This window comes from Lissotriton helveticus, chromosome 10 (genome assembly GCF_964261635.1).
Source record: "Lissotriton helveticus chromosome 10, aLisHel1.1, whole genome shotgun sequence".
Lineage (NCBI taxonomy): Eukaryota > Metazoa > Chordata > Amphibia > Caudata > Salamandridae > Lissotriton > Lissotriton helveticus.
Window position 1 is genome coordinate 361,797,916 of NC_136071.1, and position 16,735 is coordinate 361,814,650.

At 48.7% G+C, this 16,735-nt stretch overlaps 1 protein-coding gene across 1 annotated transcript in view; it reads left to right on the top strand.

The window, feature by feature from the left end:
* Nucleotides 1-16,735, top strand: part of LOC144784018 (SCO-spondin-like) — a 1,726,865-nt gene that overhangs the window by 272,753 nt on the left and 1,437,377 nt on the right. The window contains exon 29 of the mRNA XM_078662721.1: nucleotides 9,493-9,662. Coding sequence (XP_078518847.1) covers nucleotides 9,493-9,662 — 170 coding nt within the window. The remainder of the gene's footprint in view (nucleotides 1-9,492; nucleotides 9,663-16,735) is intronic.

Sequence of the window (16,735 nt, forward strand, 5' to 3'; positions counted from 1 at the left end):
CCCTGTATAATGCACTATAGGTGCCCAGGGCATAGGAGCCACCAAGGCCTACCAGGGGCTGCAGCATATCTTTTGCCACCCCTGGCTGGTTCTTAAATTGACACAACTGGCTGATCACTCAGCTGGGGTAAGGTGGTGTAATCACCCCTTACTTAGATATAGTATACCTATATCTAAACCTATATCTGGACACATATAAACCTGTGAGCCACTCCTATGGAAGGCCTCATCAATCCTGGGGGCAGAGTGCGTGGTTTAATGTGAGATGGAGCTCTAGCATGAGCTGAGCCTGTCTGCAGCTGTCGGGAACAACTCCCTAAGCTGTTGCAGGATAATGCCATACCATATACTCTTAAGTGCCTTATAATCCTCGCGGTTATATAGCAACTCTGGTTTGGCTTTATCAAAACATGTCGTGTAAGGTGTCATACGATTTGGAATACTATCCCCTCGCCAGTCCTGGCGACGGGGATAGCATTCCACCCCTCTAGAGGGGTAAGACATGTTACTTTACTTAAATGCGGTTAATTTCTAAAAGGACCTTAGATCCACAAAATGGATGCCTCTGCCACAGACAAGAGTCTGACCCCCTGAAGCTGACCGAAACTCAGCCAAATGGGGCTTGGACAAAGGGTTTCCTGTCGCAGGGGGGTGTTACCACCCTCCAGACAGGAGATAGTGGATTGTAGCAGGGAGGTTTGAAAGAAACCAGACACTGCTTGGGGCGCACAAGGCTGCCCCTTGCATAATCCGGCCAAACCGGTTCTGGGGCACTCCAGCCCTCGTGCCAGGGCGGCCTGGATCAAAGGAAGGGGGTGTATCCACCCACTTCCTGGGTCCCACCCATAGGAGGGGACCTAGCAGGTAATCCAGCCCCCAAAATTAGTATAAGACTGGGAGCAGTGCCAATGCACTTCAGATTATCCTGATGAAACATAAGAAACGAAACTCTGGACCCTTCGCCATCCTACTCAACGTAGAAGACTGAAGAATCTCCCTTGTGGTCAAGGAGTGACCACCCTGTGCAAACAGGCACCATCCAGCCTTCGACGTCTGCTTTGTTGCAGTTCCCGCCGGAACTCGAGCGACAGAGATCGACGAGATCAAGCTTGCCTGCCTTCCTACAGCCCGATCCACAGTCCCTGCAGAGCTGAGACCCGTGGAGGCGACCGGAAGCATGGGGCACGCCATCTTGGAAAGACCACGAGACGCTGACCGTGCAGCCCACGAGTGACCCTCGAAGCTGTACACCGGGGTTTGAGAAGCCCCAACCCTGAGCCACACTTGCACCGAAGTTCAGCCCTCCACACTCGACGAGTGCTGCGTGGGGCCCTTCTGCTTCTTTTGGCTCAACGCGTTGGCCCGGTCACTTGCCAGCCGGCTAGTGGCCCCTGTGCCGACGAACTTTGAAATTCGACCTGCAAATCTGGTTGCTCCAGATCTGCACCAGCTCCCCTGAAAAGGAGCCCCCACTCTGACCCTCCTGGTTCGAGTGAGAAGCAATCTCCCGGTTCCGCGTGGATTGCTCTTGCCAAGTGTTGTTTGCTCCAAACTTGAAGCCGACTGCGCCGACGGTGAGAGCCCTCGTGGGACAGATCGTGACCCGCTCCTGGACGTCGCAGATGCCCCAGAGCCCACGTGACAGCGGAGAGAAGCTCCTCGACGACCACCTAATTGCGCCCGACATTGCCTGGTTCCGTCCTGGTTCCACCCTGGTCACTGCTGAGTGACCCAGACTCTGTCCCCTCTGCTTTCAGGTACTTTTCGACTCGAGTCCACCCTTGGACTCCACCGGACACTTCTCTTTCACCCCGCCTGCAGCCCTTTCAGCTTCAAGCACCAAGAGCCTGCGTGACGAAACCCGACTCAACTTCGACCCTGTGCACCCGCTTCCTGTGGGTGAGGTAACTTTGCTCCGCCGGTGTTCCCACACTGGTACACATCTCTAGGGTCTGTGTCTTAAGTTTTGTTCCTCTAGGTTCAGCGGAAGTGTCCTTAAACTTTAACTTTACAACTTTTACGCACCATTGGTTAACATTGGTGCATGCGTGCACTTTCCGCACTGCTCCCGAATCCCGTGGGCCTCTCCCGACTTCAGCATTGCTTGTCCCGACTGCTCCCAGCGATTCCCTAGGCCCTAGGCCTAACCACTGTTCGATTGGTATCTCTTATACCACTTGTTTAGTATATGGTTTGAGTGGCCCCCCGCCCTCATCCATAATTGTGCAACTTTGTATGTTTAAACTGTGCTTTTGATTTAACGCTTGTGCCCCTTTATTCATAAAGAATACTGGGGATTGTTTTTAGTAATAAATACATATATTTTTATAATATATACTTGTGTGGTGTCCTTTCATTTGATATTACAGGATTGTATGTGGTAAAACAGCTCGCTTAACACGACCTCTTAAGTTAAGCCTTTAGGCTGCTTAGTCCATGCTACCCCTAGGATAGCTTGTCTAACAAGGTTCACTTACAACCAGACACCATAAGGGATTGTTTGGTCTGATAACCGGTGGTTCCAGAATTGGAAACATCACCTATCAGGCCAACTTCTCACATTGGTGTGCAGCGGTGCGGATTTGAGCTTGCTGTTGTTTTACCATTGCAATCTTTTATCAAATTGAAAGATCACATCAAGTACCTCTAGGTACATATAAAATCAAAAGCTTAGCATACTTAAGTTCTACTGAACTTAGTAGTTGTAGATTAAAGGGATCAGCACACCCTGACTACAACTCACTAGCAAGGTACAGTAGGGAAACACTTAGTGTAGGTAGGTGCATCACTTACACCACACTAGAGTCATGTCTGACACAGGAAAAGCCTCAGGGTCTGCTCCTGTGACAGTTGACCTTACAGAGGCAACTTCCAGCTATGACAAATTAACCCGAAAGGACTTGATTGCCTTGTGCATCTCAAGAGGGTTAAAAAGGGGCAGAAGTCCTACCAGTCCTATCCTGATAGCCATTCTAGAACAGGATGACTTAGAGAAGGCGAATGCAGTTCCCTTAAAGTCAGGAGAAGGAGTGAACCCCCCTGTAACTGATACCCCTCCAGAGGAAGAAGAAGAAGAGGAGGAAGAGGAGGAGGAGGACTCAGATGTAGAGGACCCAGAGAATCAGGATCAGAGGGGTAGCCAGGTCCTAGTTGCCAGGCTTAACCAGGCCAACTTAGACCTACTGGGAAATGGAGAGGGCCAGCACCTCCCAAGATCCTACCATGTCATTCTCCCAGGCAACAGAAGAGTGAGATCTCCCTCAGGGGACTCTCATATTTCTAGTGCCTCAAGAGAATCTCAGAGAGGCATGACTGCTTCTCAAAAGCTAGAGCATAGGGCCAGAATGAGGGCTGTCAAACTCCAAATAGAGAGGGAGGAGGTAGCCTTGGCTCAAGCTAGACTTGCCTTGGCAAGAGAGCAAAAATTGTGTGACTTAGATGCCACTGGTGGCAGCAATATTCCTAAAGAGAAACCCAGGTCCTATGATAGTAGAAACCTGACAAAGATTGTGCCCCCCTACAAGGAAGGGGATGACATCCACAAGTGGATAACTGCTCTTGAGAGAGCCTGCATGGTACAGCAGGTTCCTGAGGAACAGTGGGCAGCAATCTTATGTTACTCCTTTTCAGAGAAAGGGAGAGATAAGCTCCTCACTGTTAGACATGAGGATGCAAACAATTACAAAGTCCTGAAGAGTGTCCTAATAGATGGGTTTGGCTTAACCACTGAACAGTACAGGTTGAAGTTCAGAGACACCCAGAAGACACAGACTCAGGACTGGACTGATTTTGTTGATTGTGCAACTAAGGCTCTGGAGGGTTGGCTACATGGCAGCAAAGTACATGACTTTACAGGATTGTATAATTTGATTATGAGGGAGCAGATCCTAAGTAATTGTCAGAACCAGCTCTTATACCAGCACCTGGTGGACTCTGATCTGACCTCTCCCCAAGAATTGGGAAAGAAGGCAGACAAGTGGGTCAGAACCAGGATTAGGCCTAAGAATCAGGACAGTAACCAGAAGAAGGAGTCTACCAAGCCTCAAGATAAGGGTGGGGATAAAAATAAAGAAAAGACTTCCCCAGGGCCCCAAAACTCCAAGAATGGGGGTGGGTCCCAAGACACTTCTTCAACAGAGAAAAAGCCTTATTGTCATGTCTGTAAACAGGTTGGGCATTACAAAACAGACAACTGTTGTCCCAAGAATGGCAATAAAGAAAATATACCTCCAAAGCCAGCTCCAACACCTCCTGTTACTGTCAGCAGTAATCCCCCAGGAAGTGGGAGCACACCCATGAATCTGGGTGGGTTTACTTTTGGAGCTCAGGTGGACCCTGGCCTATCCAGGTCCCCATCACCCAATGATCTTGTTTATGAGACTGGCATGGGGTTTGCCAACTTCTCTGATTGCCCAAATACCTTGAGCAAGTATAGACAAGAGCCCATCATCAATGGTTTGAAAGTTGAAGCTTTTAGAGACACAGGGGCTAGCATCACCATGGTGGCTGATGGTATAGTCCCCTCTAAGCAACTTTTACCTGGTGCCACATACCAGGTGACAAACATTGATGGCATCAAAACAAATCATCCCATTGCAGTAGTAAGTCTCAGCTGGGGAGGTGTCATTGGCCCAAAGAGAGTGGCAGTGTCATCAAACTTGCCTGTGGACTGTCTACTTGGTAATGATTTGGAAATCTCAGCCTGGGCTGAGGTTGAACAGGAAACCCATTCTAGAATGGTAAATTCCAATGGAAAGGTTAGTGGGGCTGTAATGGCTACAGCCCCAATTCAAGATGTCCTTCCTGAAAAGGTTGGTAGGGTTGAGCAACTCTCTGCCCCATCTTTAGCAAAAGCTCTTCCTGAACAGAATAGCAAAGCTGTTATGATAACAGCAGAAACCCAAACTGAGTCTCCTCCTGAAAAGGTTGGTGGGGCTGTGATGGCCACAGCCCAAACTCAAACTGATATGTGTGTTGTGAAGCCTGAAATGATGGATAACTCCACACAAACTGAGAGCACAGAGGAGGACGAGAAATCTCCCCCTCACCAGACATTAGGAAAGGATCAGCCTCCTCAGGGAACTGATCTTACCCCTGATGAAGGAACTGCCCCAGAGGTGGTTAGGCCTAGCCCGACAGAGCCTCTGATGTCAGTGGACCCTTCTCAGGTGGGACCCAGTCTGGAGCAGGTAACCTGCCCCTCTCTACCTTGCCTTACTCAGCCCAGGGCTGCAGAGGACAAGAAGGATAGTGAGACCCAGAGGGCCCCCTGTCAAATAAAGCACCCCCATCAACAGATTAGGGGCACCAAAACTAGTAGCCCTAGTGAGGTGAAAACTTTAAAAACTCCTGAGGGAGCCCCCTTAAAAACAGTTAGGGACCTCCCACAGATGGATTCTGTTGGGCACAGCCAAACCTGGGACCCAAAGGGCCCAAACCTGAACTGTCCCTCCAGCAAGCCAAACAGAGGGACCCAGCCTCCAGCTTTAGGTAGCCAGAGGTTGACCCTGAGAGCACAGTGCAACTCAGTTAAAGAAAGAAAGGCACCCATGGTGGAAGATAATTGGAGGAAGCTGAGCCCTAAATTAGTGGAGCCTCACTTCAATACTCCATATCCAAACCAGCCTTTAACTTTGCATAAACACACCCAAGGTAGTGATTCCCTATGGTGGAGACCCTCTGATAACCCAAGGGTGAGGGACTGCTTAGTGGACCATGAGACAGGGGGTACCCATGCTAGTGCAGATACTTCCTTATATGGCCACTCAGGCAATATAGGCTTACCTGGCCAAGGATAGCCTTATCTCCTTTCGTTTGGGGGGGGGGGGGGTTGTGTAGGAAGGTGGCTACCTGACTATGGTTACCCCAGATTTTTTTGCCTGTGTTTAGCTGGTTTTTTGACTTAGCTGACCTGGTTCCCTGCTAATCAGGGCCCCAGGCCATCTGCTCTCTCTGTAAAATGGATTCCATGTACCCTAGGTACATACCACAATTGGAAATGGACTCCTTGTCAGCCCCTGTATAATGCACTATAGGTGCCCAGGGCATAGGAGCCACCAAGGCCTACCAGGGGCTGCAGCATATCTTTTGCCACCCCTGGCTGGTTCTTAAATTGACACAACTGGCTGATCACTCAGCTGGGGTAAGGTGGTGTAATCACCCCTTACTTAGATATAGTATACCTATATCTAAACCTATATCTGGACACATATAAACCTGTGAGCCACTCCTATGGAAGGCCTCATCAATCCTGGGGGCAGAGTGCGTGGTTTAATGTGAGATGGAGCTCTAGCATGAGCTGAGCCTGTCTGCAGCTGTCGGGAACAACTCCCTAAGCTGTTGCAGGATAATGCCATACCATATACTCTTAAGTGCCTTATAATCCTCGCGGTTATATAGCAACTCTGGTTTGGCTTTATCAAAACATGTCGTGTAAGGTGTCATACGATTTGGAATACTATCCCCTCGCCAGTCCTGGCGACGGGGATAGCATTCCACCCCTCTAGAGGGGTAAGACATGTTACTTTACTTAAATGCGGTTAATTTCTAAAAGGACCTTAGATCCACAAAATGGATGCCTCTGCCACAGACAAGAGTCTGACCCCCTGAAGCTGACCGAAACTCAGCCAAATGGGGCTTGGACAAAGGGTTTCCTGTCGCAGGGGGGTGTTACCACCCTCCAGACAGGAGATAGTGGATTGTAGCAGGGAGGTTTGAAAGAAACCAGACACTGCTTGGGGCGCACAAGGCTGCCCCTTGCATAATCCGGCCAAACCGGTTCTGGGGCACTCCAGCCCTCGTGCCAGGGCGGCCTGGATCAAAGGAAGGGGGTGTATCCACCCACTTCCTGGGTCCCACCCATAGGAGGGGACCTAGCAGGTAATCCAGCCCCCAAAATTAGTATAAGACTGGGAGCAGTGCCAATGCACTTCAGATTATCCTGATGAAACATAAGAAACGAAACTCTGGACCCTTCGACATCCTACTCAACGTAGAAGACTGAAGAATCTCCCTTGTGGTCAAGGAGTGACCACCCTGTGCAAACAGGCACCATCCAGCCTTCGACGTCTGCTTTGTTGCAGTTCCCGCCGGAACTCGAGCGACAGAGATCGACGAGATCAAGCTTGCCTTCCTTCCTACAGCCCGATCCACAGTCCCTGCAGAGCTGAGACCCGTGGAGGCGACCGGAAGCGTGGGGCACGCCATCTTGGAAAGACCACGAGACGCTGACCGTGCAGCCCACGAGTGACCCTCGAAGCTGTACACCGGGGTTTGAGAAGCCCCAACCCTGAGCCACACTTGCACCGAAGTTCAGCCCTCCACACTGGACGAGTGCTGCGTGGGGCCCTTCTGCTTCTTTTGGCTCAATGCGTTGGCCCGGTCACTTGCCAGCCGGCTAGTGGCCCCTGTGCCGACGAACTTTGAAATTCGACCTGCAAATCTGGTTGCTCCAGATCTGCACCAGCTCCCCTGAAAAGGAGCCCCCACTCTGACCCTCCTAGTTCGAGTGAGAAGCAATCTCCCGGTTCCGCGTGGATTGCTCTTGCCAAGTGTTGTTTGCTCCAAACTTGAAGCCGACTGCGCCGACGGTGAGAGCCCTCGTGGGACAGATCGTGACCCGCTCCTGGATGTCGCAGATGCCCCAGAGCCCACGTGACAGCGGAGAGAAGCTCCTCGACGACCACCTGATTGCGCCCGACATTGCCTGGTTCCGTCCTGGTTCCACCCTGCTGAGTGACCCAGACTCTTTCCCCTCTGCTTTCAGGTACTTTTCGACTCAAGTCCACCCTTGGACTCCACCGGACACTTCTCTTTCACCCCGCCTGCAGCCCTTTCAGCTTCAAGCACCAAGAGCCTGCGTGACGAAACCCGACTCAACTTCGACCCTGTGCACCCGCTTCCTGTGGGTGAGGTAACTTTGCTCCGCCGGTGTTCCCACACTGGTACACATCTCTAGGGTCTGTGTCTTAAGTTTTGTTCCTCTAGGTTCAGCGGAAGTGTCCTTAAACTTTAACTTTACAACTTTTACGCACCATTGGTTAACATTGGTGCATGCGTGCGCTTTCCGCACTGCTCCCGAATCCCGTGGGCCTCTCCCGACTTCAGCATTGCTTGTCCCGACTGCTCCCAGCGATTCCCTAGGCCCTAGGCCTAACCACTGTTCGATTGGTATCTCTTATACCACTTGTTTAGTATATGGTTTGAGTGGCCCCCCGCCCTCATCCATAATTGTGCAACTTTGTATGTTTAAACTGTGCTTTTGATTTAACGCTTGTGCCCCTTTATTCATAAAGAATACTGGGGATTGTTTTTAGTAATAAATACATATATTTTTATAATATATACTTGTGTGGTGTCCTTTCATTTGATATTACAGGATTGTATGTGGTAAAACAGCTCGCTTAACACGACCTCTTAAGTTAAGCCTTTAGGCTGCTTAGTCCATGCTACCCCTAGGATAGCTTGTCTAACAAGGTTGACTTACAACCAGACACCATAAGGGATTGTTTGGTCTGATAACCGGTGGTTCCAGAATTGGAAACATCACCTATCAGGCCAACTTCTCACAGTCAGTTACCACCAGTACCAGTCAGAAAAAAATGGGGGTGACCTGGGCACAGGATGACTGTGCAACAGGCCCATAGTTCATGTGGGCTCTTCATACTGAATTAGGAGGATATATTAATTTTCACCCGAAATGGCAGTGACCCAGCAAAATGCTCAAAATTATAGACTGGCATATGGATCGTGGTGGAGTAACAATAATTTCAGCATGACTTCCCAATACCATAGAGGGGCTAGAGGGATAAGTAATAAACACCCCCTATTCTGGCACCCTGGAATTACCGATATCCCAAGTATCGACAATACACGGTGCAGAATCAGCACATGACAACTTTAGCATTTTACACGATGAAGGCCCTATGGGGTTATTTCTAGCTATATGTAGTTCAGACTAATAAATGATAGCATACTTTACAAAACATGGCATGGAGTGCACGTTCATACATTCTCCTAACAAAAGCACTCTTTACAAAACGCCAAAAAAGTGTTTAACTCATTTCATCATCTAAAATGTTCAACACCCCGTCCATATAGTCAAACTCAGCCGTACTTAGTTAAAACACTGTGCCTTTGAAATTACTGTATTTACTAAATGTGTTGTTTTGCAAGAAATCAGCAGCCTAATGTTAATCTCGATTAATGTTTCTATTTTCAAGTGTTCATAGAGAATTTGTAACTCATTAGGAATGTGAGATATCCTGATAGAGAAAAATAATTGTGGATTTAAAACTAGAAGTGAATATTAACAACAAATGTTGCCAAATAATTTCAACAATGAATGTCTACAACAAATTTCAATAAAAATGAAATTGTAACTTGATTTAATGTCATACTGAAACATGTATAGTGCTATGTTGCACGTGTACAGAGTTGCCTATATGTGTTTGGCACTAGACTTATGTCTGGGTTGATTGTTCTCTTGTGTAGGTTTGCATCTGTGTGCCCCAGGGCAGGTGCCCTGCACCGATGGTGTTTGCATCGGCAGGGAGCAGGTGTGTGATGGAGTGGCAGACTGTGCAGATGGTCTGGATGAGCAATGCCTGACGCCACCACCCTATGGAGTAACTAGTGGGCCGCCTTCCTCCAGGATACTACCAGCCAGCAACACAACCTCTGGTAAAACCTCAGCTATCTATATCTTTTAGTTCATTTTTCTTTTAAATAGTGCCTGATGGCGTGAATGGGCTTCTAGCATTAGTACAATGAAATAAACCAACCTTTGTGCCCTATCTGCACTTTGGCTTCTCAAGGGTTAGAAAAGTGCTATACAAATGACAATACAATAAATACAGTATCACTCCCTTACTCTATTGTATGCAGAATTAATCTTGCCTTCTCTGTCTTGTTAAAGTATGATGAAGTACCCCTGCTTTGTATCTGGAGATGTGGTAGCATGTGATTACTGGGCCTTTCATCCCTGTTAATCTATACAGAGGCACCCTTAAGTAGCCTAGCAAGGCCCCGATTACAAGCTGCCCAGTCCTGAAGGGGTGCACTTTAGAGGTCTGCGAAATTCATGTAATTTGCTTTCGCAAAATTCCATGCCATTTTGCCAAAATTCTGTCAAATTGTTTGTGATTATATGAAATGCAAATCCATATTTTCATTCTATGTTTTACCGTGAAATACAACCTTGTGTCAATATTTGGCGCGAGGATGCATTTAAATAAAAGCACAGTGAACAAACACTGCTCATGTGCTTTTCCCGTTGTTCCTGTGTGCTTGCAGTAAATATTTCCTGTGATTGTGCGTTTGTGGTAACTTTTATGCTGCGAATGGTGTGCAAATATGCCAAGTAGCATAATTTTCGTGTAACAATCTAATGTGAAATTCCCGAAATTACACAAATTACACCAGTGTAATTTCAATTTCGCCAAGGCTTTGTGCAAACTCGGAACTAGTAATTACCAGTACTATGTGGTAACACCGCACCAGTACTGTACAATTACAAATAAAACGGCGTGGAATGGGGAATTACTGTGGAGACCCGAACTTACCAGCCAATATTTTGTTTGTAGTGCTCCCCCAGCACATTATCTGAGGCTTGGGCAGGGTATATGGAAGTAGTCTAGGCTGCAATGTAGCCTTTACCTGCTGGATTTTCCAGTTGGTAAAATTGGGATCCTTGTTCCCAAACCCAGTAATTTGGATGCAGGACAACTGGGCCACTTATATTTCTGCAGAACGGAATTCTGCACTGGAATTCCAGTCCGCACAGTTCCAGGGGGGCCTATTTCTTACCTTGCAAGTGGGTTGATTAGGCAGAGAGTGTGACACCATGAGGCATGAGAAGTAATGAAAACAAGCATTGAAAATGCAATAGGTCTCGCATTAGGAAAGTTTTTTTTTTAATTTATGTGTTGGTTTTGAAAATAGCAAAATTAATACCTTTGTCAGGTGGATGTGGTGGTAGATGTGGTGGTGAATGCGATGGTGGTGGATGCGATGGTGGTGGATGTGGTGGTGGATGCGATGTTGGTGGATGTGGCGGTGGATGTGATGGTGGATGTTATGGTGGATGCGGTGGATGTCATGGTGGATGTGATGGTGGATGCAGTGGATGTGGCGGTGGATGTGGCGGTGGATGTCATGGTGGATGTGATGGTGGATGTGGATGTCATGGTGGATGTGATGGTGGATGTGGCGGTGGATGTCATGGTGGATGTGATGGTGGATGCGGTGGATGTGGTGGTGGTGGATGCGGTGGTGGATGTAGTGGTGGTGGATGCGGTGGTGGATGTAGTGGTGGTGGATGCGGTGGTGGATGTAGTGGTGGTGGATGTGGTGGTGGTGGATGTGGCGGTGGATGTGGTGGTGGTGGATGTGGCGGTGGATGTGGTGGTGGATGTGGTGGTGGTGGATGTAGTGGTGGTGGATGTAGTGGTGGTGGATGTGGTGGTGGTGGATGTGGTGGTGGTGGATGTGGTGGTGGATGTGGTGGTGAATGCGATGGTGGTGGATGCGATGGTGGTGGATGTGGTGGTGGATGCGATGGTGGTGGATGTGGCGGTGGATGTGATGGTGGATGTGATGGTGGATGTGATGGTGGATGTGATGGTGGATGTGATGGTGGATGTGGCGGTGGATGTGGCGGTGGATGTCATGGTGGATGTGATGGTGGATGTGATGGTGGATGTGATGGTGGATGTGGTGGGGGTGGATGCGGTGGTGGATGTAGTGGTGGTGGATGCAGTGGTGGATGTAGTGGTGGTGGATGCGGTGGTGGATGTAGTGGTGGTGGATGCGGTGGTGGATGTAGTGGTGGTGGATGTGGTGGTGGTGGATGTGGCGGTGGATGTGGTGGCGGTGGATGTGGCGGTGGATGTGGTGGTGGATGTGGTGGTGGTGGATGTAGTGGTGGTGGATGTAGTGGTGGTGGATGTAGTGGTGGTGGATGTGGTGGTGGTGGTGGTGGATGTGGTGGTGGATGTGGTGGTGAATGCGATGGTGGTGGATGCGATGGTGGTGGATGTGGTGGTGGATGCGATGGTGGTGGATGTGGTGGTGGATGCGATGGTGGTGGATGTGGCGGTGGATGTGATGGTGGATGTGATGGTGGATGCGGTGGATGTCATGGTGGATGTGATGGTGGATGCGGTGGATGTGGCGGTGGATGTCATGGTGGATGTGATGGTGGATGCGGTGGATGTGGTGGTGGTGGATGCGGTGGTGGATGTAGTGGTGGTGGATGCGGTGGTGGATGTAGTGGTGGTGGATGCGGTGGTGGATGTAGTGGTGGTGGATGTGGTGGTGGTGGATGTGGCGGTGGATGTGGTGGTGGTGGATGTGGCGGTGGATGTGGCGGTGGATGTAGTGGTGGTGGATGTGGTGGTGGTGGATGTGGTGGTGGTGGATGTGGTGGTGGTGGTGGATGTGGTGGATGTGGTGGTGGATGTGGTGGTGAATGCGATGGTGGTGGATGCGATGGTGGTGGATGTGGTGGTGGATGCGATGGTGGTGGATGTGGCGGTGGATGTGATGGTGGATGTCATGGTGGATGTCATGGTGGATGTCATGGTGGATGCGGTGGATGTGGCGGTGGATGTCATGGTGGATGTGGTGGTGGATGCGATGGTGGTGGATGTGGCGGTGGATGTGATGGTGGATGTCATGGTGGATGTCATGGTGGATGTCATGGTGGATGCGGTGGATGTGGCGGTGGATGTCATGGTGGATGTGATGGTGGATGCGGTGGATGTGGTGGTGGTGGATGTGGTGGTGGATGTCATGGTGGATGTCATGGTGGATGTCATGGTGGATGCGGTGGATGTGGCGGTGGATGTCATGGTGGATGTGATGGTGGATGCGGTGGATGTGGTGGTGGTGGATGCGGTGGTGGATGTAGTGGTGGTGGATGCGGTGGTGGATGTAGTGGTGGTGGATGCGGTGGTGGATGTAGTGGTGGTGGATGTGGTGGTGGTGGATGTGGCGGTGGATGTGGTGGTGGTGGATGTGGCAGTGGATGTGGTGGTGGATGTGGTGGTGGTGGATGTAGTGGTGGTGGATGTAGTGGTGGTGGATGTGGTGGTGGTGGATGTGGTGGTGGATGTGGTGGTGGATGTGGTGGTGGATGTGGTGGTGGATGTGGATGTGGTGGTGGTGGATGTGGTGGTGGTGGATGTGGTGGTGGTGGATGTGGTGGTGGTGGATGTGGCGGTGGATGTGGTGGTGGATGCGGTTATAAAGCCTGTGATTGATAGAACTTAGAAACGGCAAAACTATGATAGCAAGCATATGTTTAATTAAGCGCATGTGGACAGTGAATTGCATTGCATGAAATCCTTTCCTTAGTGTGGCATGTCAGATTTAGTCCAATCCCTAGTGCAAAATCAACATGAATCACTTTTCGTTCCAAAAACACATGTAGGAGCAAAAATCAAAAATCTAACTTAGGTGAACAGTCTCTAATGCAGCAAAGTAACCAAGTGTGTGGCATTTCTTATAGGTGTAAAATCACTCTGCATAGAGAGAAAATTGAGTTTGATGATGAATGAGTTGTGAAAAATGTGTATTCGTATGACATCCCCAGCAAATAGAGGTGCAAAAATTACATTTAGTTGCAAAATCACACTTTGTGAAACATCGATAGAAGTGTGAACACACTGCGATGAGCTAAAATAAAATTAGTGTTATAAAGCAAAGCAAGCAGATATCGTTATTATCAACATCGGATAAAAAAAAAAAAAGAAAAGGAGACACTGAAAGCACGTCCGGCCGGCCGTGAAAAAGCCTTTGATGCAGCAGGGGGTAATTAGGGGAGGAGAATGGCTGGGCTGAGGCAGAGCGCCAAGCCTTTGATGCAGCAGGGGGCGGAGCGGAAAGAGCTGCTGGCGGCACTAAGCTGACGATTTGATGCTGTGCACGCGCATTTTAACTAATTGAGCTTGCGCATTGAGTTAAAAGTGCACATGCACTTCATCAAATCGCCAGTGAATCGCCAGTGTAGGTAAGCTTTGTTTAAGCCCCCATAGTCTCGCTCTGCTCAATGCGCATGCGCATTGACAGGCGAGACCTAAAAAAAGTCTGCGCTACTTGTAAACGGCTTTTGGTTCGCCTGAGTGGCTGAAGTGCACCAGATCTATCGGGAACGACATGACCAATCTTTTCAAAGTTTGAAATAACAGTTTTGGTACTTGTAGCAAAAATATAACATAAAGGATAATGCCAGCCTTCGGGTGCCTCTGGCTGAAAAGGGAGGGAATGGGTCTCCTATTTTTTGCAGCCAAGGGAGAGGAAGAGAGGGAAAGATGAAACCAGTCTCATCACCTGTGCTCCTGCTACCCGAAAGAAATCTTAATGTGTGCAATCAATTATTAGGCAAACCTAAGGCTTCTTGCGAGCCCTTAAGTGGCTTTAATTGATGAGGTTATTTGAGGTCTCATGGTGACAAAAATGTATTCTTTGTGAGGGGTAATGGAAGCAGAGGCGGCTGGCACAGGTAAGTGCGGTGGGCGGAGTCGAAGGACGGAATAGGTATTTATTTATTTAATTATACCTATTCCGTTATCTGTGGACTTGGATGTATGACGGTACGACGCGGGCAATTACCACGCGTACCGTTACACCGCTTGTTTTACAACGCAAGTTGTTACCACGACTTGCGCTGTAGGGTGCGGACTTAGGAAAAGTTTAATTTACTATTCCAATACCAGTCCCCGTGGATAGTAGGGAAGGTGTTGGAATAGTAAATTAACTATTCTTTGTCCTTGAGCGCCCTCCAGCGCAAGTCGTGGTTACGAATTGCGTTGTAAGAGACGCGTCGTAATGGTAGCTCGGGGTAACATCCGCGTCGTAAAGGATGTTCCCCGTGCACTTCCTCCCCCTCCCCTCTCACCCCAACCTGCCCCCGCCCCGTCTCACCGCCCCACCGCGCTTACCTGTGCCGGCTGCTGCTGAATGTAAGGGTATTAGCAACTGAGTTCTGGAGTATGTCCTAATGGAAACATAAAAAAGGTTTTATACTAGGTACAGCGTATTACTATTATATATATGTTTTTAGCACAATTGCATTATGTCAAACACTAAGGGACAGAATGAATAACTTTTCACGCGGTGCAGAATCCAAAGTTGCTACACTGCATTATGTGAAAGGAAGAGAGCAGAACACCACCATATCCCCTTCGATATGGCGGTGCCTTTCTTTCTCCCTATGCTGGCACACTTTAGGCTGCCTTTCGTCTCAAACACACACATGCTTGCACTGTAGTGCAAGGATGTGTGCCTGATGTCAATCATAAGTTTTGTACTGTAAGGGGACCCTTCCAGTACAAAAACTATGGGTAATACTTTTTCCACTTTGTGTGAGCGTACAGTGCAAAAAAGATGGAAAAATGTTGCTCCACCGTTATACCTGCCTTCAGGAGCCGTACGTTTTTTACCCAAATTCCTGGTTACCAATGTCAGTAGATAGGGATTTGTTGCAAAACCCATGGGTGGTTACATGGGTTTTCCCATGTACCCCCATGGTATGTCTCCTTACCCACAGTAGAGCAAAATAGTGCCTTGTTGCGTTTTTTTAGGGCTACTTTCCAATACAAATAATGATTTGCGTCAGAAAGTTAGGCCCACCACAACACTTTGCGCTGGGTTCGCATCTCTTTTGAGATGCACATCCAGTGAAAACTGTTAGTAAATCAGTGCCCAATTCTTTTTGAACATCTTGAGGCAGCCTACCCTATATTGTGTGTAATACAATTTTTAAATAATGTCTTGCATATTCACAGTGTTTTCAGTTGCAGGATGTGCCCGCCCGGCACTATAAATATTCATGTCAGTGTTCCCTAGTGCACCAATCAGATATCAGTTTTGTTAGTGGTTACACACACAGACATCTGCAGTGATTGCATTAACCAACTGAGCTTTCATAACATAATAGAATGCCTATCCGTTCAACTACTTTAAGACTGTTTCCATACGTTTTATGCATTTCAATTTGTGGATAAACTGCAAAGTATTATTTAGGGGGCTGCCATTAAGGCCTCATCTCCAGCGCAGTCCTGTGCACATCAGCTTAAGAATTGGATGTGTCCTGAAAGCTGCATCAGCCCTGGCTAAATCCTACAAAGAAACCTTTCACAAGCAGCCTGGGTATGTTGTTCCCAGTAGATCCTGCCTACTTCAACCTCTGGTTCTCCCCCCCTCTATCACTGCACTGTACTTCTTTTCAACTCATTATCTGTGCTGTACTTTTCCATCACTCCTCCCACTCAGTGTTTGCTGTGCTTCCTTCTCACTCTTGTTGCCTACAATGTGCTTCTCCCTCATTCATCTCACTCACTGTTTGATGTGCTTCTTCTTCACTCATTGTCTATGCCGTGCTTCTCCCTCACTAGCTGTTTGATGTGCTTCCCCAAAGTCGTCGTCTACGCCGTTCTTCTCCCTCATTCATCTCACTCACTGTTTGATGTGCTTCTTCTTCACCCATTGTCTATGCTTTGCTTCTCCCTCAATCACTGTTAGATGTGCTCCCCCAAAGTCATTGTCTACGCCATGCTTCTCCCTCACTCATCTCACTCACTGTTTGATGTGCTTCCCCAAAGTCATCGCCTACACCCTGCTTCTCCCTCTCTAATCTTACTCACTGTTTGATGTGCTTCCCCAAAGTCTTTGTCTATGCCATGCTTCTCCGTCACTCATCTCACTCACTGTTTGAAGTGCTTCCCCAAAGTCA